The sequence below is a fragment of the Mustela nigripes genome, chromosome 7, assembly GCF_022355385.1.
Source record: "Mustela nigripes isolate SB6536 chromosome 7, MUSNIG.SB6536, whole genome shotgun sequence".
NCBI classification, from domain to species: Eukaryota; Metazoa; Chordata; class Mammalia; order Carnivora; family Mustelidae; genus Mustela; species Mustela nigripes.
In genome coordinates, this window is record NC_081563.1 from 37,033,771 (window position 1) to 37,057,775 (window position 24,005).

Below are 24,005 nucleotides of genomic sequence, written 5' to 3' on the forward strand. Positions count from 1 at the left end.
TATTTAATAAACACATAGGTAGCACTTACTGTGTGGCTACACATAGCACTCATTTCATCCTAATAACACCCCCAGCAGGTACCTACTGTTCTCTCCACTTCACAGATGGGCAGGCTGAGGCAGGGAGACCCTAACTTACTCTTCTGGTGAAGGCAATAGACTGATAGCAGTGTGAGCATTGATCCCTCGGGCCTGTTGCTGCCCACTTGGGAGCAGCCTCACCCAAGTCGCCGCAGCCTGTGAGGATCTGTGTGGGCGCTGGGCCCAGAGGGGTGGCTCCCACAGCCTGGGTCCTGGTCTTGGCTGCCAACCCAGAAGCCCCAGACTCCAGCAGGAGCCCATTTCACTGTTGCTGTGAAATGCTCCATACAAGAAAGTTCTGAGGGCTTGAAAAGGATCTGCATTGTAGAAAAAGCTAGCATTACATTTTATCAGTGAACAAGCAAAAAACAAAAAAAAGGTTTTTAAAACCTATAAAGATAATAGATAATTTCTGCTGTTAGAAATTTTGGAATGGTTGTTGGAAAAATCAACAAAATATTTTATATCACCTACTTGTGCAAAATTTCTTATTGATGGTGACTATCAAGAATATGAATAGTTCAGGGCACCTGGGTGGTTGTCAATAAGCCTCTGCCTTCAGCTCAGGTCATGATCCCAGGGTCCTGGGATCGAGCCCTGTATCAGGCTCCCTGCTCAGTGGGAAGCCTGCTTCCCCCTCTCCTACTCTCCCTGCATATGTTCCCTCTCTCATCGACTCTCTCTCTCTCTTTACATAAATAAATAAAAATCTGAAAAAAAAAAAAAAAAGAATGTGAATAGTTCATCATTAAATCCTGGATTGGGAACTGAGTGGCTAGTTCAAGCAAAAAAAAAAAAAAAAAAAAAACCCATTGTACAAACCATAAGTGACTCTTAATCTCACAAAACAAACTGATGGTTGCTGGGGAGGGGGGGGTTGGGAGAAGGGGGTGGGATTATGGACATTGGGAAGGGTATGTGCTTTGGTGAGTGCTGTGAAGTGTGTAAACCTGGTGATTAACAGACCTGTACCCCTGGGGATAAAAATACATGCTTATAAAAAATAAAAAATTAAAAAAAAAAAGATTCAACCTGTTTAAAAAAAAAAAAGTTTGCTATTAGGACAAAACCACAAAAAAAAAAAAAAACCCATTGTAGTAAAGTATGCTCACATGCATAAGATAAATAAACAAATTGAAAAACTGTTATTTGGAAGTTTCATGTAAATTTAACATGAAATACCTAAGTTAATATACTTTGTGATTTATATTTCTGACTCTAATTGTACACTGTAAACACAGATAATAAATAGCTCATCAAATGCCCATGACCCCCCAAATCCTGTCCAGTTTGCTCAGTCTGTACCATGTGGCCTGAGAAGGGCCAAGAAGCCTGGACCAGTTCTACTCCAGAAGAGCGTGGAGAGGTGAGCAAGCTATGGCTTCTGGCTTTTCTTGAGACATCAACAAACACAGCAGAGAAACTCACTTCGTCTGCAGCCCACAGCAATGTACCAGGCCCTTGATTAAATGGGATGCAATGGGCAGCACCTTCCCATCCCTACTCCCTTTTCCCCAGAGGGAAAAGAAGATGCACAGCCATTATTGCGACATTTCAAATCTCACTGAGAAATGATTGAAAGTTCTGGAAGAAGTAAGTTTCAGAGGACACCATCATTGGGAAACTCCATCACATGAATTGAAAATAGCCTTTTAAATTCCCTTTTGTAAAAAATTACTTTTGTAAAGTGGCTCTTATGAGTGAAAAGCGGGGAGAGAAAACAGAAACAAATTGGGTCATTGTCTTCTGTGAGGGCAAGAGGGCAAGAGAAATAAACAAATACCAGAAATACTCGTGACCTACGGGTTGGGACTAGCTCTGCTTTGGGAGGGTTTTTCTTGTTTCCTTTCACCCTACCTCCTTCCTTTCCTTTCTTTTTCTTTCCTAAGTAGAAAGCAGAAGTGAAGATCAGAGCCTCCTGAGCTGGGCCACACAGGCAGGGGCATACGCTGGACAGGAACCAGTCATGTGAACGCTCCTTGGACTGTAGGCAGGTCACTTGGCCCTGCTGGAGCCTGAATTTTTTTCCATAAGTGTACAGCACAAATCGCAATCCCTTCTGCAACCCCATGGGGGGTTCTGTAGGAAGGGAAGGAAGCAAGGTCTTTGAAAGAACTTTATGTTTATTAGAGACTTTTCCCAAGTGGAAGCTTCTCCCAATTTTGTTTTTTATGCAGTACAAACTCACCAGTTGTCATATTAGAAATATTTTCCCTGATTGTGTTATCAACTCCCTCCAAGATGACACTAACTCAAAAATAAAAGAATTTCACCATTGCCAGGGATGCACAGAGATAGATGAAGTTGGCAGAGTGAAGGAGACTTGCTGTCATCCCTCACCCCAGATTACTCCGGGGCTCAGAGGCAGGCAACTCTTATACCCTGATGCCCAGAGATTCCTCTCCTATCCGTCTCATCCTGGAATTAGACTACTTGTGAGCCTCAGTGCCCATCCATCCCCGTATGTGGGTGATGGCAAGCAGTAGTGGCCTTTGGACAAGATTGCGGGACCAGAGTTGGGTCTGAGTGCCCTCCCAGGATGGAAGGACTCTCCCGCTGCCTCCATGACCCCAGACCCAGCAGAAGTTTCAGCTCAGGAAACAAGCCAAACCACAGTCTCTTATCTTGCAAGTCAGATGGACTGTAGCCAGACTAATCCTGACTCATGAAAGTCAGGACCTTTGTGACTTCTCCTGGTCAATGGCAAAAACAAGTGAGAACTTCTGCTGAGTCAATGGGAAAATAATGGACCCCAAAATAAACCAGCTATGACAGCAACTTAACTTCTCTGAAGACACTGAGTTACCTTAGGTGACATGAAAAAATGGGAAGTTTTGTTTTCTTTAATGAACATTTTTGTAAATCATGATGTTTCTACATGTAGATTTTATCCTCTCTTTTAAAACTCCCAGAACAGAAGTAAAACTGCCCTTCTGTTTAATGTAAACCTGTCTAAATTACCTAAATTAATTATATTTAAATGTAATGAGGGGTGCCTGAGTGGCTTAGTTGATTAAGCGTGGGACTTGGTTTCGGCTCAGGTGGGGATCTCAGTGTCCTCGGACTGTTGGGCTCCACGCTCAGTGTAGACCATATTTGTCCCTCTCCCTATCCACTCTGCTCCTTTCCACCTACCCCAGTAAATAAATATTTAAAACAAAAACCTTTTTTAAAAAAATAATGTTTAGGAGCACCTGGGTGGCTCAGTCGTTAAGCGTCTTCCTTTGGCTCAGGTCATCAGGTCATGATCCCAGAGTCCTGAGATTGACCCCAGCATCCGGCTCCTTGCTCAGCGGGAAGCGGGAAGCCTGCTTGCCCCCCCCTGCCCCCCGCCCCCACATGTGTTCTCTGTCTTGCTGTGTCCCTCTCTGTCAAATAAATAAATAAAATCTTTTTTTAAAAAGGTAATGATTATTTCTAGATGCCGTAACCCAAAGACCACTACCTCAGAATATTTTCATGTACATCATCTTCTACTGAAATGGGATTCCATGTGTAGATACTTGAAAGAGCAACTTGATTGTTCTATACATTAACCCTTCCTACTTCTCAAGGACATGAGAATATGAAATTAATTCGTGGACTTACTGAGACTGCACAGTTATAAATTCTAACCAAGCAGTGTTTTCAAACAACAGTTCTGTGAGGCCACATATAATCCATTCATCCATTTACTAATATTCCTTGAGAAGAAGACTTTTTTCTGGACATTGGGATTTGCAAAGAACAGCCTTGCTGTCTTGAATAACTGTCTAGAGGAGGGAAAACAGGGCTTTAGATGAATACTTTCTTTTAAAAAATATTCCTCAGAATGCTCTGACTTGCACATTTTATTGAAGCCAAGCCTGCAGATGATGTTTAGAATCCCAACAAACCTCAGAATTAGAGAACATGTGCTTTCGCTGGAAGCAGGCCCTCAGGCCCTGCCCTGTCAAACTTAAAATTAAAGGGCCATTTGCAGGAGTTTGAAAACCAAAGTTTCATTATACCACAATGGTCTGGGCAGTTCAAGGGAATGTAGACTGCCACTTAAACTCCACGAGTCCTGATGGCTTCTTTTAACCTAGTGTCTCCAAGGATAGAAAATAATTTCTTGTTACATAAATCCATAGTTTACCCAATCTTTTTCTTTCTATACTTCAAGTTATAGTATCTCTACTGATCTATCTTCAGATTTGCCTGTTCTTTCTTCTGCTGGCTCACATCTGCTCTTGAGTCCTTCTGGAGAGTTTTTCATCTCAGCAATTGTGCCTTTTAAAAAAAATTGTTTTTATGTTAACTCTGCCCCCAGTGTGGGGCTTGAACTCACGACTCTGAGATCAAGAGCTGCATGCTCTACCGGCTGGGTCAGCCAGGTGTCCCTCAGTAATTGTATTTTTAACTCTGAATGTGCCACTTTTTCTTTTAATAACTTGTATTTCTTTGTATTCTCTATTTGATTTCTAGTTAAAAAAAATTTTTTTTAAGATTTTATTTATTCATTTGACAGACAGAATTCACAAGTAGGCATAGAGAGAGAGAAGGGAAGCAGGCTCCTTGCCAAGCAGAGAGCCCAATGTGGGGCTCAATCCCAGGACCCCGGGATCATGACCTGAGCCGAAGGCAGAGGCTTTAACCCACTGAGCCACCCAGGTGCCCCTCTAGTTAAAAACTTTTAAGCATAATTTTCTTTAGTTCTTTGAACATATTTATAAATAGATGCTTTTTTTTAAAAAAAGATTTTATTTATTCATTTTACAGACAGAGATCACAAGTAGGCAGAGAAGCAGGCAGAGAGAGAGGAGGAAGCAGGCTCCCCGCTGAGCAGAAAGCCCGACGCGGGGCTTGATCCCAGGACCCTGAGACTATGACCTGAGCCTAAGGCAGAGGCTTTAACCCACTGAGCCACCCAGGCGCCCCTAGATGCTTTTTAAAATAATAAAATGCCTACCAAATCTGTCATCTGGGCCTCTTCAGGGACAATTTCTACTGACTACTTTTTTTTCTGTGTATGAGTTAACTTGTTCATTTGCATGTTTCACATATTTTTTGTTGAAACTGGATATTTCAGATTATATATAACAACAACTATAGATTCTAATTTGTTCCTCCTTCCAGAGGTGGTTGTTATTACTGTGTGTTTTCTTATTTGTTTAATGGCTTGCCTGAATTAATCCTATAGACTGTTTTTCCTCCAATGCTTGACTACTGATGCCTCTGCTTAGTTAATGTTTTTTTTAAAGACACATTTATTCAGAGTCATGATCAGACTATTATATTTAGCAATCAAGAGCATGGGTGCAAAAAAAAAATCTACATTAAAACCCTTTGTTGGAATGCTTTACACTTTCCACAGAACAGAAACTAAAATAACCTGTTATACAATTAGTCACAAATACAGTCCTCGAGTTTTTTTTGCCCATACACATGAGTATTGTCTAAAACATGTCTTCTTTGTAGCAGCTAGGCCTTGCCACCACTGTGCTTGGCTGAGTTCACAAATCTGTTGTAACCTATAGCTTCCCTGTCACTTCTCTGGCTCTCCTCTCCTGCTAAGCTTTGTTTCCTGGCAGTAATTAAAATCTTCTGCCACTGCCGTAGCTGTTGCTGCTGCTGGAACCACCATAGCCACCTTGGTTTTGTGGTTTGGAGAAGTATTGGCTTCCACCACCATGAGGGCCAGAGCTTCTGCCTCCAAAATTGCCTCCTTTCATGGGTCCAAAATTTGAGGATTGATTGTTGTAATTGCCAAAATCATTATAGCTTCCGCCACCTCCAAAGTTGCTTCCATCATTACCAAATCCATTATAGCCATCCCCACTGCCACCATATCCACCACCACCTCGACTGCCACCAAAGCCACCTTGACCACTGAAGTTTCCTCCGTGACCAAAGTTGTCATTCCCACCAAAACCACCTCCACGACCACCACCAAAGTTTCCAGAACCACTTCGACCTCTTTGGCTCTTTGGCTGGATGAAGCACTAGCCATCTCTTGCTTAGAGAGTGTTTTCCTAACTTCACAGTTGTGGCCATTCACAGTATGGTATTTTTGAATGACAATCTTGTCTACAGAATCATGGTCATCAAATGTTACAAAAGCAGAATCCCTCTTTTTGCCACTGCCTCGGTCAGTCATTATCTCAATCACTTTGATTTTCCCATGCTGTTCGAAATAATCTCTTAGATGATGTTCTTCAGTGTCTTCTTTAAGGCCACCAACAAAAATCTTTTTCATAGTTAAGTGGGCACCAGGTCTTTGAGAATCTTCTCTTGAGATAGCCCTCTTTGGTTCCACAACTCTTCCACCCACCTTGTGTGGCCTTGCATTCATGGCTGCATCCACCTCCTCCACAGTGGCATATATGACAAACCCAAAGCCTCTGGAGCACTTGGTGTTTGGGTCTCTCACAGTCCGTAAGTGTTCCCCATTGCTCAAAATGGCTCCTCAGACTCTTCATCGGTTGTTTCAAAGCTCAGACCTCCAAGGAAGAGCTTCCGCAGCTGTTCAGGCTCTTTGAGAGACTCTGACTTAGACATGATGGCGGTGGGAGGGGAGACTTTAACGATGCTTACTCGGCGGCATCCATGGGCAGAAAGCTGCTTAGTTAATTTTTAAAAATTATTCTTGTTTTCATTTTTTAAGTCTGGCTTTTAGGGATGTCATCCCTGGGTCAGCATGGTTTAGATTACTAAACATTGCTGTACTTAAACATCTTGAGGCAATAAAGCCTCTACCTTTTGTAGAAAGGTATTTGTTTATATATATATATAATATGTATATAAATATATAAAACAATATTTGTTTATAGATCTGTCTACAGCTTGGAGAATATATTCCAAATTCAGGAAATTTACAAGTCTGCCCTGCTTTCACAGTGTTCTCTATTCAGCCAGTGATAAGTACTTCACTAAATGTGAGTGGATTAAACATTCTAATTGAAAAGACAGAGATCAGGACCCCTGGGTGGCTCAGTGGGTTAAGGCCTCTGCCTTCAGCTCCAGTCGTGATCCCAGGGTCCTGGGATCAAGCCCTATGTAGGGCTCTCTGCTCCGCAGGGAGCCTGTTTCCTCCCCTCTCTCTCTGCCTGCCTCTCTTCCTACTTGTGATCTCTCTCTCTCTCTCTCTGTGTCAAATAAATAAAATCTTAAAAAAAAAAAAAAGACAGAGATCATTAGGCTGGATAAAAAGGGACTTATATCTAGAAATATAAATAATTTTTACAACTCAACAATACAAAGACAACCTAATTTTTAAAAGGGAAGAAACCCCACTTTTTTAAAGGGCAAAGGATTTGAATATATACTTTTCCTAGAAAACATATAACAGCCAACACATGAAAACATATTCAACTCATTAGTCATTAGGAAAATGTAAATCAAAACCACAGTGAGGGGCACCTGGCTGGCTCCGTTGGTGGAGCATGCAACTCTTGATCTCAGGGTTGTGAGTTCAAGCCCCACACTGAGTGTAGAGATTACTTACAAATAAAATATTTAAAAAGGAAATAATGCTAAAATACCATCACACAGGTACTAGAATGACTGTAATCCGAAAGACAGTTAATGAAAAGTGTTGGTAAGGATGTGGAGAAATTGGACCCTCATACATTGCTGATGGGATTATAGAATACTACAGCAGCTTTAAAAAAAAACAGTTTGGCAGTTCCTCAAATAGTTAAAATATAGATTTACATTACAACCCACCAGTTGCTTTCCTAGGTGTATATCCAAGAGAATTGAAAAGAGGTTCACACAGTAACTTTATACACAAATATTCATAGCAGTGCTATTCATAATAACCAAAAGGTGCAACAAACCAAAGGTTTGTTTAAGTAGTAAAATATCTGTTAAAGATTTTTCAGTGCTCATCAGTGGATGACGAATGGATAAACAAAATGTGGGATATCTATACCATGGAAGATTATTCAGCCATAATGTACTGATACATGATGCAATGTGGATTAACTCTGAAAATAAGTTGAGTGAAAGAAGCTAATCACAAAGGACCACATATTGTGTGATTCCATTTATGTGAAATATCCACAACAGGCAAATCCATAGAGACAGTAAGTAGATTAATGTTTGCCTGGGGCTGGCAGAGGAGAGAACAAAAAGTGACTGCTAATGGATTCAAGGTTTCTTTTGGGGTTGACTATAATTATGTGTGTTTATAGATTTCCATCTAGTTCTTCCTTCACTCATTTTAAACTCTGTTATTAGGTGCATAAGTATATAAGATTATTGTTTCCTTCAGATGAAGTGATCCCTTTAACATTATAACATTACCTTCCCTATATCCCTCATAATATTCTCTGCTGTGAAATCTACTTTGTCTGATGTTACTATAGTCATTTTAGCTTTCCTCTTTATATGGTTAGCACATCATACAACTTCTCATGCTTTTCAATTTTAACCTATTTGCATTTTTATATTTAAAGTGCCTTCCATGTAGGCAACATATAGTTGGTTTTTCTTTTTTTTCCAACCGATCTGACATCACTGTCTTTTACTTAATTAGACCACTGGCATGTAAAATGATTATTGATACGGTTGGTTTTCAAGCAACCATCTTGCTTTTTGTTTTATTTGTCCTATCTGTGTTTTATTCCCTTTATCTATTTTTTTTTCTGCCTTCTTTTGGAATAATAAAATATTTTCTATAATTCCATTTCACCTCCCATCAGTTTTTGTTCTTCTAGTGATTATCTTAAGATTTATAGTTATATACTTAACTTTTTCAGTCTCAGTTCAAGTGATATATCATGTATAGTATAAAAACCATATAATAATATATTTCCACTGCTTCACTCCTGGGCATTATGCTATTGAGGCATGGGATTTTATTTCACACATGTGATAAACCCAAAAATAGTGTTATTATGTTTGTTTAAGTAGTAAAATATCTGTTAAAGATTTTTCAATAATAAGATCTTATATAGTTATGTTGTTACCATTTCCACTGCTCTTTATTCCTTTGTGTGAATCCAGTCTCCCACCTGGAATCATCTTCTGGACATTTCTACTGAAGACTGGTCTTCTCATGATTAATTCCTTCAGCTTTTATAAATCTGAAAATGACTATTTTTTTTAACAATTCTTTTTTTTAAAGGTTTTATTTATTTATTTGTCAGAAAGAGAGAGAACACAAGCAAAGAGAGCGGCAGGCAGAGGGAGAAGCAGGCTCATCACTGAGCAAGGAGCCCAATGGGGGACTTGATCCCAGGACCCTGAGATCATGACCCAAGCTGAAGGCAGACATTTAACCAAATGAGACACTCAGGTGTCCCTGAAAATGACTGTTTCTCATTTGTTTTGAAAGATATTTCTGCTGAGTATTGATTTCTAAATTGAAAAAAAAAATTTTCTCTCAATACTTCTGAAAATGTTTCTCCATTGTCTTCTTATTTGTATTGTTTCTGACAAGAAATTTATGTCATTCTTATCTCTTTGGGGTTTTTTTTTTTTTTTTGGCATATAACACATCTTTTTTTTCCCTCTTTTTTTTAAAAAAAAAGATTCACTTACTAATTTTAGAGAATGACAGAGAGAGTGCAATCAGAAGGAGAGGCAGAGGGAGAGAGAGAGATAGAATCCCCAAACAGACTACCCAGTGAGTACGGAGCCTGATGTGGGGCTTGATCCCAGGACCCTGAGATCATGACCTGAGCCAGAATCAACAGTCACCACTTAATTGATGGAACCACCCAAGTGCCCCCTTTTTCTTTGCTTTTAAAATCTTTTTCTTTATCACTGATTTTATGCATTTGCTTATGATATGCTTTGGTGTAATCTTTGGATTTCTTCTGATTGCCTTTAATTATCTTCTTGGATCTGTGAGTTTATAGTTTTTAATCAAGTTTGAGAAAATTTCAACCATTATTTATTCAAAAATTTTTTCTGAGCCTCCCCTCTTTTGGGATTCCAGTTACACATATTTTGGGCCACTTGATTCTCGCTGCTCACTGATGTTTAATATTTTTTCATTCTTTTTTCTTTTCTAAGATTTTGATTAGTTTTTATTCCTATGTCTTGAAGTTCACTAATGTTTCCTTCTACAGTAGCCAATCTGTCATTAATCCCATCTAGTATATTTTTTATCTCATGCATTGTATTTTGCATTGCCAGAAACTTAATTTGGTCTTTTTTCTACTTTCCATGTCTCTACTTAACTTTTGAACATATGGAATTAAGTTACAATAACTTTTGGGGAGCCTGGGTGGCTCAGTCAGTTGGTTGTCTGCCTCTGGTTTAGGTCATGGTCCCAGCGTCCTGGGATTGAGGGCGTCCTGGGATTGAGTTCTGCATTGGGCTCCCTGCTTGGCAGGGAGGTCCGCTTCTCCCTCTCCTCTGCCCATGCTGTGTGCTCTCTCTCTCACACTCTTTCTCAAATAAATGGATAAAATCTTTTCAAAAAAGTTACAGTAATTTTTAATATTCTTTTCTGCTCATTTTGACATGTCAGTTCTAGATCAGTTTCAATTTTTTTTCCTCTTCTTATGTCTTATATTTTCCTGATTCTTTGCATACCTGGTAACTTTTTTTTTTTTTTTTTTAGATTTTATTTATTTATTTGACAGACAGAGATCACAAGTAGGCAGAGAGGCAGGCAGAGAGAGAGGAGGAAGCAGGTTCTCTGCTGAACGGAGAGCCGGTTGTGGGGCTCGATCCCAAGACCCTGAGACCATGACCTGAGCTGAAGGCAGAGGCTTAACCCACTGAGTCACTCAGGCACCCCTACCTGGTAACTTTTAATTGGATGACAAACATTGTGTTTTGATCTTCTAAGGTGCTAGAGATTTTTTAAATGCCTATAAATATCCTTAAGCTCTGTTCTTGGACACACTTTCTTGGAAACAATTTGACCTTTTAGGTCTTGCTTTTAAGATTTGTTAATTGGGTTTAAGAGCCTTATTTAATTTGGGACTGTTAGTCTCCATTGTCGGGGCCAAAAAATTTTGAGAACTCTAGAAAATGCCCTATAAATATATGAAATTTCCTAGGTTAGCTGATCAGAACAGGCACTATTCCCAGCCTTTCTGGTACTGTTCCTTCTTGGTAAATCTTTTCTTGGCATCAGGCAGTTTCTTCACATGTAGAAACTGATCAGTTCTTGCTGAAGATTTGAGGAAAACCATCTAGAGATCCCAAGATTCCTCATTGTACAGCTCTTTCCTCTCCATATTCAGTCCTACAAACTAGCATTGGATCCCATCTTCTAACCTCTGGGAATCTGCTAGGTCTGCTTTGGTTTCTCTTCCCCATATTTTGATCTGGAAACTTTCTTAAGCTAGTAAGCTGGACCAATAAGAGGGCCTGAATTAATTAATCTATCTATCTATCTATCTATTTCTTATGGAATGTGATAATTGTCCATTACCTGCTGTCCAGTGTCTTGAAAACTGTTGTTTCATATTTGGTCTGTTTATTGTTGTTGTTTTAGGCAGGAGGGTAACTTGGTCCCTACTGCTCCATCTAGCAGAAGTCTCTAACAAATTTTTATAAATTTTTTAAAAGATTTTATTTATTTATTTGAAAGAGAGAGCATGAGCAGGGAGGAAAGGGAGAAGCAGGCTGGGGCTGGATCCCAGGACCCTGAGATCATGACTTAAGCTGAAGGCAGCCACTTAACTGACCGAACCACCCAAGCACCCTAAAAACTTTTTATTATGGAAAATTTCAAACTTACACAAAAATAGATAGGATAGTCATGTAAATGCCCCTGTATCCATCTCCAGGTCTTAGAAAATGTTCAACTCATGGCCAGTCTTGTTTTATCTGTGTCCCCACTCATTTCTCTCCTTCTCATATTATTTTAAAGAAAATCCCAGACATCATATAAACTTATGTTAATATTTCAGGGTGAGATTCTTCAGGGTCCCTGTCAGTGCCGTGCCCATCTTCCTCCTGTCCTTTCACTTCAGTGTGGCTGAACTGACTCTAGCTCTCATTGCCTGCATCGCTTTGCTTAAAGGCTTTCCTCAAAAGCGGGGAGAACTACTGTGTCCTGCTCATAGTAGATTGGAACTGCCAGTGTCATTGATGCACCCCGGACCCCACAGGGACAGATCATAACCAAGGACTAACAGGTATGAAGATATGGATATCTCAGCTCCTTCATCCCTTGTGAGATGATTACGAGGCATGTGTTTCACGCTTTTTCCTAAGTTTCTCAATGAGATTACATTCCCTTTGCCCACAGTAGTAGCTGATGTGATAATGTCCCCTTTATTATCTGTCTCATCTATGTGTCCCATTTGCTCACTCCCTGTATCAGTTTTTCCGGGCTGCCATAACAAAGTACCACAGACTGGGCATCTTAACATAATTTATTGTCTCATCATTGTAGAAACTAGAATTCTGACATCAAGGTGTCAGAATTCAAGGTGTCAGCAGGGTTGGTCTCTTCTGAACCTTTCTCCTTGGCTTATAGATAGATGACTGTCTTCTCCCTGTGTCTTCACGTGGTCTTTGTGTGTGGGTGCGCACCCCTGAGTGCACAGAGGCACGCACACACGCATATCTTAATTTCCTCTTCTATAAGAATACCAGTCATACTGGAGTAGGGCCCACATATACAACCTCGTTTTCACCTTAATTACCTCTTTTAAGGCTCTATTTCCAAATACAGTCATATTCTGAGGGTTAAGACTTTAGCATATGAATTTTGGGGGGAAATTCAGTCCATAACACTCCCCTACTGGTGTTTCTTGCATCTCTCAAATGAACTACTTCTCAAATCTTTACCTCAGGGTCTGGTTCTGGGAAAACTCAAAGGAAGGAAATCTCTAAAAGATAAAGGACTCTTGAAAAAAATTAGATTACCCCCATACACTCTTAATATCCATGCTTCAAGGCTTTACCTGTTCTGCCTCATTTAATTGGTTTTTTACATGTGCACATCTTTTTACATTTTTACATCCTCACCAGTGATGGCAGACTATGCTGCATTGATCTTATCCCTATCCAGGCAGTGCCTTGGATGCAGGAGATACCAATGTTGCTTGATTTGCTCAAGTCAATGACAGTAGTTTTTTTTTTTTAATTAAGATTTTATTTAATTAATTTATTTGACAGACAGAGATCACAAGTAGGCAGCGAGGTAGGTGGGGGGGGGGCAGGCTCCCTGCCAAGCAGAGAGCCTGATGTGGGGCTCAATCCCAGGAACCTGAGATCATGACCTGAGCCAAAGCCAGAGGCTTAACCCACTTAGCCACCCAGGCGCCCCAGTGACAGTAGTTCTAGTCTGCCTTGGAAGCTAGGTTTTAGTAAAATAGCCACAAAATCTAAATGACAACAGTACTTACACTTTAATAATGTAAAATCTTTGCTGAGTCTATTACCAGCAATCTGTACAAATGTGCAATACTTAGCACTAAGGCACACAATATTTGTTGACTGAATTAAGGTTTTAATGATTTTAATCATATACATAAATATACATAGCATCATCAACTGAAGTTGGAAGTTAAAGACTTCTGGATTACAAAGACATTTACAGTACACGAATTTATAGCAAATATCTTTCAAACTGCTAGTGCCACCTACTGGGGAGGATTGGCCAGTGTTCCAGAAATCTATCTCCGTGCTCTCAAATTTTGATGGTTGTATAACAAGGGGCCTATACGAAGCATTAGTAAACAATAAAAATCTGGCACAATAAAAAAAAATTATATATAATTACAAGTTTCTTGTGAAAAGGAGCTATCACAAATTCAATCTTCACATTTATATACGTACGTGAACCTCAACTCAGAACTCTGGACTAGACCCTCAGTAATTACTGGCTGAGTAAGTGACTAGAGTGACTGATAAGGCAGAGAGAGCCTCTTGACTATAAATCAGTTCTATTTTAAGTTATAACAATATTAATCCGGGATTGTATTCTTCCTCTGGACATTACTTACGTTTGACAATAAAGGAGTTCTCTTTGACAGCAAGCTTTCAAAGACGAAAACGCTGGGCGAAGTACACAATAAGATAGACGTAAGCCCTGCCACTTTCAGCTTTAAGTAACCAGGAGGCTTTATTTGTCTGAAAATTACTAACTGTGCTACCGACGTTACGCTTACAACACAGAGCCTTGGGTTCAGGGACCCTGACCTCTAAGTACTTTCTGGACCACTTTCCATGAATTTAGAGAACAGTTTGTTTCCCTTGAGCTGAGAGGACTGGGGTAGGAGCACGTGCAGAGGATGCAAGAAACTGAGACACAAAGAGCAGAAGTTTGACATGAAACCATCCCATACTCTCCACTAAGCTCGGACCACAACCACAGTTAAATCTAGGACCTGAATTTTCGACTTCAGGCTGGCCCTGCCTCCCAGCCCGCTCCGACCCCAGTATGGTCCCGCCCACACCCCGCCTATTCCCGCGGCCCGCCTCCACACTCAGGCCCTCCCCTTAGTCCCGCCTCCCAGCCCGGCCCCGCCCCCAAGTCTAGCCCCGCTTCCCCACTCCGGTCCGGCCCCGAGGCCCGCCTCCACTCCTGACCCGCCCACCCCTCCTAGCCTTGCTCTAGTTTCTTTAGCTCCACGCCTGCGCCCGGGCCTCAGCCCAGCTTCGCGGGCCCGAACCGCGCCTCCTCGCCCAAGCCCAAACCCCCTCGTCCACCTCCCAGTTAGAGACACACCACCCGACCCGAGCCCGCCTCCTGGGGGCGGAGCTCACCAGGTGCGGACCCGGGGCGTGGCGGGCGTCTCGGAGCGCCAGGTGCGGCTTCCGTGTCAAGATGGCCGCCGCCTGCCGCATCGGAGCCCGGCTCCAGGCCGGATGCCGCCTTCTTGTCGGGGCCCCGCTGCTTCGCGTCGCCCTCTACCTCCTGTGCTGGGCGCCGGCGGCTGTGGGCGCCGTCCCGGAGCCCGGGCTCTGGGCAGCGACGGTCAACGACGTAAGTGGAGCGTGGAGACCGAGGCGTGGCGCGTCTCGGGCCCTACCGGTCCTCTCGGAGCTCGCTGCGACCCCCGGGCCCGGGCCCCCGGACCGGGGACTTGTTCATCTGGTTTGTACCCGGCCTGCTCCGGCTTGGTCATACGGCCCCTGAGTTTTTCGTCCGTTATGGACCGGGAGAGCCCCCTTCTCCGGCCCGACCTAGGCTGTGGGGAATCCTGTGCATGAGGACGGCTCTCCCTTCTGAGCGCTGGAACTGTACCTAAGGATCGCCTTCCCGAAGTCCTGGCGCCTGTTGGGCTCTGACGCGTTCTGGCTCGCCCAGGTTCTCGTTTATTCAGACCCGAGCCCCCAGATCCCTTGGCACTCGCTCAGGCCCGCCTCTTTGCCGTTTGACCCCACCTCGGGCCCGGGTGCAGCCGCAGAGACACACCCGTGAGGCCACTCTAGACAGGACTTTCCCAGGCTTCACTCAGCATAAACTTAAAAGCCTGTGTGCCGCTTTTGTTTTTTGTTTGTTTGTTTGTTTGTTTAAATAAGGAGGAAACATGGAGCAGCCACCCCACCCCTTTTTCGCTCTTCTAGGGTTCCTGAATTTCTCTAGGGCTCCTATCATAGTTCTGGGAATGTGTGTGTGGAGATGCGGAGGGATGGATGATTAAGGAGGGCTTGAAAGGCTAGTCTGGAGGCATGAGTGTATGGAAACTTCCTTTCCAGGACAGGCCATTTGAGAACTTGGTATCCAGGAGTCACATGAGATGATGTAGGAAGGACGCAGGAGTAGAATTTTGGAAAGCCTTGCTGAAGAGGGACAGGAAATCGGGAAGAGGCCTTATCCCTTGCTTTTCTAGTCAGATGATTCAGCCAGCTCTGTTTTAAGATGACTATTTTCCACATGCATTGGAAATGCTGTTTGAGCCTTAAAGGCAAAACTTACATTTTTATTTACTCAAACAGAAAAAATTAGTACCAGGTGCTACCATTTCTTTGAGGATTATTCTGGGTTGGCGTCCCATTATACGTGTCAGTGACAGAGCGTGCACATCTCTATTATTGAATTTCTCTGAACAGTAAAAAGCAAAATTCAGAGAACCACACTTGTGGTTTCATGGCGCTTTAGCGAATGACAATATCATAAACTTAGAGTAAACAATACTGGGAGTGAACGAGCCGTGCACAGATTCTTAAACTACTTGATCATTATCTGCAAAACTCTTTGCCAGCTATACTTTGGGTGGTGAAACTCCAATGGCCCTGAAGAAAAAATGACTTTACTTTCTGCTTTAGGAAGGTAAATTTTTCCTTGGGTCCTTTATCAGATCAGTAGCAGTCCATCAATCTCTTCTTTGTGGAGAATACACTGATTTCCCCCCCACTCCATTTCAAGCTGTTAGAATTTGTCCTTAAGAAAAGAAAGGCTCAGTGGGTTATAGCCTCTGCCTTTGGCTCAGGTCATGATCCCAGGGTCCTGGGATCGAGCCCCACATGGGGCTCTCTGCCCAGCAGGGAGCCTGCTTCCATTCCTTTCCTTCTGCCTGCCTCTCTGCCTACTTGTGATCTCTGTCTGTCAAATAAATAAATAAAATCTTTAAAAAAAAAAATAAGAAAGGAGAGGGAGGCTCTCATTTATTTGTATTGCAAATGTATTAAGAAGTGCTTCTTTATATTGTAAAGCCAACAAATAGTTTGATCATCTGCTGTGCACAGTGTACTAGACTGGCCATTGCTGTTGCAAAGATGAATTTAAACAACAGTTTCTTCTCTCAAGAAGCTCCTATAGTAGTAGAGACAACAGATTCACGAGTAGTTATATACATGGCAGCATTCTTGGAATATTAGTGGAGCACTGGGGGCGGGATGGGGGGGGAGTGTTGCCTAACTCCACTTCCTAGACTTGATGTCTGGTTGTGTCTTTAAAGATGAGTGGGTGTTACCTGGATGAAGGAGAAGGAGGGAGTAGAAAAGTAGCAATGTAGCAATGCAGGAAATTCTTAGTGTTTCTGCTGAATGAGGTTCTGGTTGGAGTGTTAAAGGGGACTTAGGCTACTCTGAGCCTCCCACAGCTTAGCCCTAAACCTATTGCCGCGGGTCTAAACTCCAGGACTCCTAGGGTCTGAGGCCAGTGATGTCACTGAGTAAAGTGAACTAGAGTCAGGGGATGCTGGGAGAGTTGTGGCCTGTCGATTATGTGCTCCTTCTGAAGAGTTCAGCTGCCATTCAGCTAGTGGATCTTATATGGCAATGTAGACACAGAATTGCCAAGGCTCCTCTTTTTTTTTTTTCTTTTTAGGGAAAACCAGAATCCATATTTTTATCATGTCATCTAATCCAAAACATTTTTAAAAGTTCCAATGTGGGCCAAACAGACCCCATTTATAGGTTTCCTTAGGCCACCAATAACAGATTTTGGGTGTGAACGAAGAAGAGCCACTGGAGGATTTTAGGCATAAGTACCAATCACTATGGCTGCTATCTAAGCATAAATTATAGACTCAGATCTGGTGGCAGAATTACCAGTTAGGTTATTGCAGAGCAGGAGGCAGACAATGGTGAGAGCCTGAATTGGTGCAGTGGTGGCAGGGATAGAGAAAAAGAACTTTTGCAAGATAAAGTAGACATGCCTTGGGGATTGGGTGATGGAGCTAAGCAGCTAGAATGAGTCAAGGCTGGAGTGACTGAAGATGGTATCACCTGCAACCAACATGGGTAGTGTAGAAAGAGTTAGAGAGGAACAGAGAGGAATGTGTCTGCTTTAGGACAGGTTAGTGTGGAATGTCTCCACTAGGGTGGACATGACCTTGAGGCAGTTGGGTATGTGGATCTGGGGCTCAGAGGAGGGGGTCTGGGCTAGGGGATTGTTATTGTTGAAAATGTTGGGGTGGAAGTTTATCAAGAAAGAGCTGCCTATCATCTGGGGTTTTCATTCCTAACTACTTGTTCACTGAACACAATCCCTTCTCACAGTGTTTTCATTCTTGCTTAGGGTAGATATTAAATAACTAAGTTATGGATTATTTCATTTTAATTGTGGCAAGGGTCTTGAAGGATGGGTCCTAGAGACTGTGTAAGGGAGTTCTGGCCTGATGTGGTGCCTGGTGGAAGACTTCCTTAGGAAGGGGGTCTTGAACTGGCCTGAGAAACTTCAGAAGTCTTTAACAAGGTGGACAAAGAGTGACAGGGAAGGGCTCTTAAGTAAGTTTTCAGCTTGACTACTAAGGTCCTGAGAGCCAGAAGGAGCAGGATACTCCTGCTCTCAAAGCACTGAGAAAGGTGCTGAGAGGTGGGCAGGCCTTGATCATGCAGGGATCTGTGAGCAGCAGTAAGAATTGGTTTGTTATAAGCACACATTGGGAAACCATAACAATTTAGGAACAGGAATGGTTGTTTTACTGAAAGTACATTTGAATAGATGCCGAGAAAGCAACTGAAGATGCACAGATAGGTCTCCTTCCTGAGCAGCAGTAATGGTACAGGGCAGCAGCCCTTACCTCCTGTGTGTTGGCTTTCTCCAGCTGAGGCACTTGAAACAAGGGCATTCCAGAGCCTCTTAGAGAGTAGACCCGTGGGACAAGACTTTAAGCAAGTGGTTGATGGGACCAGATTTACATTTTTAAGAAATAATCACTCTGGTCACGGGAGTGCTAGAATCAGAAGTGTATATTTTCAAAGGTAAAACAGTACTACTAAATAGAGAAAAAAATTTTTTAACTAAATCTTTCTGTATTTTCTTGTGTTTCATTTTAGAAATCAGGACCTTTGATATTTAGAAAAACTATGTTTAACTCTACTGAAATCAGGTTTTCTGGTAAGTACCATAAGCTAATATAATACTAACAATAGTATATAAATGAATAACATCATGTAATATATAAGCTGATATATTAATAAAACTAATATAACATATTTTAAGCTATGCAGATGTTTTGTTTTTAGGTGGTTCTAACATGTTCAGGGTTTCTTTTGTTTCGATCAAGTCTTGGTTATTTTCAAGAATGGATTTTTCTGACCCTGTCTCAAAAAATGTAATATGAATCATTAATTAAAATTTATAATTAAAGTATAATAAGGTAGGCTTCAGCAAAAAAAAGTATTTCACTTCTGTGAGATTTTACTGTGAATCCCAACTTTTAAAACTAGATAAATTCCTTTTATGAATATATGAAATGTTATGATTGTGGTAAAGCCTTTGTCCCTGAAACTTTTGTAAATATATGCATGGTCATAGAATAGAATAAAAATTACTAGACACTAACATTTTAATTAGGATTTTAAGTACTGATGTGTAAGAACTATCAAGTCATAGGGGCGCCTGGGTGGCTCAGTGGGTTGAAACCTCTGCTTTCGGCTCGGGTCGTGATCCCGGAGTCCTGGGATCGAGCCCCGCATCGGGCTCTCTGCTCGGCGGGGAGCCTGCTTTCCCCTCTCTCTCTGCCTGTCTCTCTGCCTGCTGGTGATCTCTGTCTGCCAAATAAATAAATAAAATCTTTAAAAAAAAAAAAAAGAACTATCAAGTCATAGATTTTGAGGTTTTTAATATTTTTAAGGGGTTTACAGCAAATCTTGTTCACTATAGTCTAACTTCTCTTAGTGTTTCCAGTAACTTGACTAGGTAATTCGGTTGCTAGAGTCAAAGTTTTGGATAAGGAGTAGTTTTTTGTTGGGTAGAGTTAATTGGCTTCCTGGGAATCCAAAGCCATGCTCCTTTTTTTTGTCACACCGTATTCATGCATTCACAGATCATTTGTTGGGTGATTCTGTCATATGTGGGTCTTTGCTGAGGGAAGTTGGCCAGCCATGAACTAGAAAGCAGAAGTAGTTCAGAGCAGCTCATTGGTATCATAGATCATCAGTGGTGATATTAACTTAGTAAGAGGAAACTGAAGTCAGAGGTAGGTGATGAAAAAAATGGGGCATCCATTTGCTTTAATGAATTCAAATCTCAGTGCCTAGACAAGTAAGGTTTAGAAGATACAGACAAGCTTTGCGCAGTAGCAGTATCGTAGTCAATAAGGTTTATCTGAGGCGCAATTATTGCTAGAAGGTGCAGACAAAAAAGTTAAATGGTGGGGGGAAGGATATGTACCAATGAAACATAATTTGATTTAAAAAATCAGTACATAGAGGCTGCTGGGGAGATGGCAGAGTAGGAGGATGCTGGGTTCACCTCTTATTGCATGGCCACCTAGAAAACCCCCACATCGGCATAAATAATCCAGAAAGCAATTGGAAAACTAGCAGAACAGACTCTAACATAGATAAGAGGCCACAGCGAAGCAAATCCACCCACTCTGATAGCCTTTGGCAAGATGCCATCAAAGCAGTGCCACAAGCCTGGCAGTATGCGCACAGCCCAGACAAGGGCCAGCATCACTCCAAAGTGAGTTCTGTTCCAGGGAGAGGGGAAGATAACCACACACCAGTCTGACTGTAACCCCAGCAGTGGGCCGGGGGCAGGCAAGCCGGTCTGACTGCAGGCCCCACCCACCAACAAAAGCTTCTCAGGTATACAGGGAAACACAGGGAAAGTGCCCGAAGTTAGTCCTACTTCATCTCCTATAAACATCTGATCTGACTCAACTCAAGCCCAAGGCAGCCAACTAACAACATAGGCACCAGACTCTGCCCACAACAGGCAGAGAGCCTTTGCAGGCTGGACTGAAGGCAAAAACAGCTCCACCACAACAGTAGGACACCCCTGTAGCAACACACATAGGAGACACCACCCCTGAAGCACCGTTTTCTGGTAAAAAGGAGACATTGCACTGCAGGACATTTTTTCATAAAGCCACTAATTTCAAATGTGGGAGATTGTAGATGACTTTCCAACACAGGGAAACAGTAGGCAAAATGAGACAGAGGACTGTGTCCCAAATGAAAGAGCAGAACAAAATCAGAGCAAGAGACCTGAACAAAATCGAGATAAGTAATATGTCTGACAGTGAATTTAAAGTAATGGTCATAAAGATACTTGCTAGAATTGAGAAAGAAGTTCAGAACCTCCATGAAACCCTCTACAAAGAGATAGGAGATATAAAAAGAACTAATTAGAGTTATTGGATTCACTAAATGGAAATAAAAAATAGACCATGTGGAATAAATAGCAAACAAGAGGAATTAGAAGAATGGATCAGCCACCTGGAGGTCAGAGTAATGGAAAGTAATCAGGCTGAGCCAATGAGAGGGGAGAAACATATGAAAAATGAGAATAGACCCAGGGAACTCAGCGACACTGTGAAGCATAACAGTCATATGATTGGGATTCCAGAAGGAGAAGAGTGAGGAAAGGGGGCAAAAGATTTGTCTGAAGAAATAATAGCTGAAAACTTATAGAATCTGGGGAAGGAAAGAGAAATCCAGATCCAGGAGGTACAGAGAGCCCCCAACAAAACCAGCCTGAAGAGGTCTCCACCAAGATACAAAGTAAATAAGATGGCCAAAAGTAGTGATAAAGAGAGAATTTTAAAAGCAGCAAGAGAAAGGAAAGTGGTGACATGCAAGGGAAACCTCATATAGCTATCAATGAGTTTTTCAGCAGAAACTTTGCAGGCCGGAAGGGAATGGCCTGATAAATTCCAAGTGCTAAAAGGAAAAAAAAAATCTAAAGCCAAGAATACTCTATCCAGCAAGACATTCATTTAGGATAGAAGGAGAGATAGAGTTTCCTGGAAAAACAAAAGTTAAAAGCGAAACCAGCCATGCCCCTGTCACACATCCCATCGGCTTGTGGGTCCCAAATTCACAGTCCAGCCATTCCCCTGCCCAAGTGAGTATGCACGGCCTGCCACTAACTCAATGCCAAGTCAATATGGCTTCACCTCAGATTGCCAAGGGCTCAAACTGGCACTTTTCCCCTTAAATTTCCCCTCAAATTCCACAAAAATGGGCATAATTATAACAGCATAAGGAAGCAACCCAAACATTGACACTATTTATGTGGAATATGTAATGGATAAAAGGAGTGTGCTAATGCACCTGGGTGGGTAGCTCAGTTGGTTAAGCAACGCCTTTGGCTTAGGTCATATTCCTGAAATCCCAGGATAAAGGCCTGCATCGGTCTCCCAGCTCCATGGGGAGTCTGCTTCTCCTTCTGACCTTCTCCGCTCTCATGCTCTCTCTCTCAAATAAATAAATAAAATCTTAAAAAAAAAAAGGAGTGTGCTAGGCTGAGAACATCTGCAGTAAGCACATCAAAGAACAATACATACAGCATGATTCTGGTTAGTAAAAGAAAGAAACCTGGGAAAAAATAAAACAAGATGAAATCAGAGGGAGACAAACCATAAGAGACTTTTTTTTTTTTTTAAGGATTTTATTTATTTATTTGACAGAGAGAGATCACAAGTAGGCAGAGAGGCAGGCAGAGAGAGAGAGAGGAGGAAGCAGGCTCCCTGCAGAGCAGAGAGCCCGATGCGGGACTCGATCCCAGGACCCTGAGATCATGACCTGAGCCGAAGGCAGTGGCTTAACCCACTGAGCCACCCAGGCGCCCAAGAGACTTTTTTTTTAAGATTTGTATTTATTTATTTGACCGACAGCAAAAGAGGGAACACAGCAGGGGAGTGGTAGAGGGCGAAGCATGCTTCCTGCTGAGCATGCTGATGCAGGGCTTGATCCTAGGACCGTGGGATCATGACCTGAGCAGAAGGCAGACGCTTAACCAACTGAGCCACCCAGGCACCCCGCATAAGCATAGGAAACAAAGTGAGAATTGCTGAAGGGGTGTGGGTGGGAGGATGGGGTAGCTACTGATGGGCATTAAAGAGGACATGTAATGTAATGAGCACTGGGTGTTCTATGCAACTGATCAATCACTGAACTCTACCTTTGAAACTAATATTACACTATATGTTAATTAATTGAATTTAAATTTAAAAAAGGAATCCCCCCCCCCAAAAAAAATCAATAGGTAATGTTTGTGATCGGCTAAGAGTAGACCACACTCAAGTTGGTGGTATTAACATATCTAAAGAAAGAGTGAGGCAGCAGAAGGGAGTTAGAAGCAAAAGCATAAGAAAATACAAGTGTTAAGTCAGGTTAAAACAGAGGTCTAGCAGCACCAACGGGAGAGAAGTCTTCTTGAACTGTGACTGTAGGTATGAGAGGTCACTGGCAGGTGTAGGTGCAGCATCCTGAGCCATCTCGTTCTGGTGGTCTGCTCATCAATCAACTTTCAGCAACTTCCGATATGCAGGAAAGTATGCTGAAGGGAGAGAGTTAATCAATCATTATACAACCACTTTACAGTTACTATTCATTTTAAGTGAGTATTTGGGCTTTCTAGATTATATATCTACATTGATGGTGTGGTGAAGGGGTGAGGCCAAGTCTCTGTGTTCTCACAGAACCAGATTTTAGTGCTTGCAAAGCTAAGAATTAGTCCCTTGTATATGTATCTGGCTTTCTCTTAGGTGACCCCTCTTTTGCTACCCCATTCAGGATGCAGTCTTGTGGAGTCACTGCCGAAAATTTCTCAGTGTAATTCACCATATAAACAGAATAAAAGGAATACGCTATATAATCATCTCAATATGTACAGAAAAGTATTTGAAAAAAGGTAACACCCATTCATGATAAAAACTCTTAGAATTCTACAAAAACAAAAACAAAAAACAAACAAACAAAAAAAAACTCTTAGAATTCTAAAACTAGAAATAAAAGACTTCCTCAAGCTGGTAAAGGCATCTATGAAAAATCTATAACTAACATAATGTCAGTTTTCCCCAGATTTTCTATAAATTCAATAAATCTCAATCAGAATCTAATCTGACTTTAATGTAGAAATTAACTAGTGGTTTCTAAAATTTATATGCAAATACAAAAAAACCTAGAATAGTCAAGGCAATTTTAAAAAAGAACAAAGTTAGAAGAATAAATGAAACAAGATGGGATTGGGAGGGAGACAAACCATAAGTGACTCTTAATCTCACAAAACAAACTGAGGGTTGCTGGGGAGAGGGGGCTTGGGAGAAGGGGGGTGGGATTATGGACATTGGGGAGGGTATGTATTTTGGTGAGTGCTGTGAAGTGTGTAAACCTGGCGATTCACAAACCTGTAC

General features: G+C 41.9%; 1 protein-coding gene and 1 pseudogene across 2 annotated transcripts in view; one reads left to right on the forward strand and one right to left on the reverse strand.

The window, feature by feature from the left end:
- Positions 1–5,368: 5,368 nt before the first annotated feature.
- On the reverse strand, positions 5,369–6,600 carry LOC132022473 (heterogeneous nuclear ribonucleoprotein A1-like; annotated as a pseudogene).
- Positions 6,601–14,560: 7,960 nt separating this feature from the next.
- TMEM87B (transmembrane protein 87B) overlaps positions 14,561–24,005 on the forward strand; it is a 52,216-nt gene continuing 42,771 nt past the window's right edge. For both annotated transcript variants that reach the window (XM_059405604.1, XM_059405603.1), the window contains exons 1-2: positions 14,561–14,950; positions 18,694–18,754. In XM_059405604.1, coding sequence (XP_059261587.1) covers positions 14,792–14,950; positions 18,694–18,754 — 220 coding nt within the window. In that variant the 5' untranslated portion in view covers positions 14,561–14,791. The remainder of the gene's footprint in view (positions 14,951–18,693; positions 18,755–24,005) is intronic.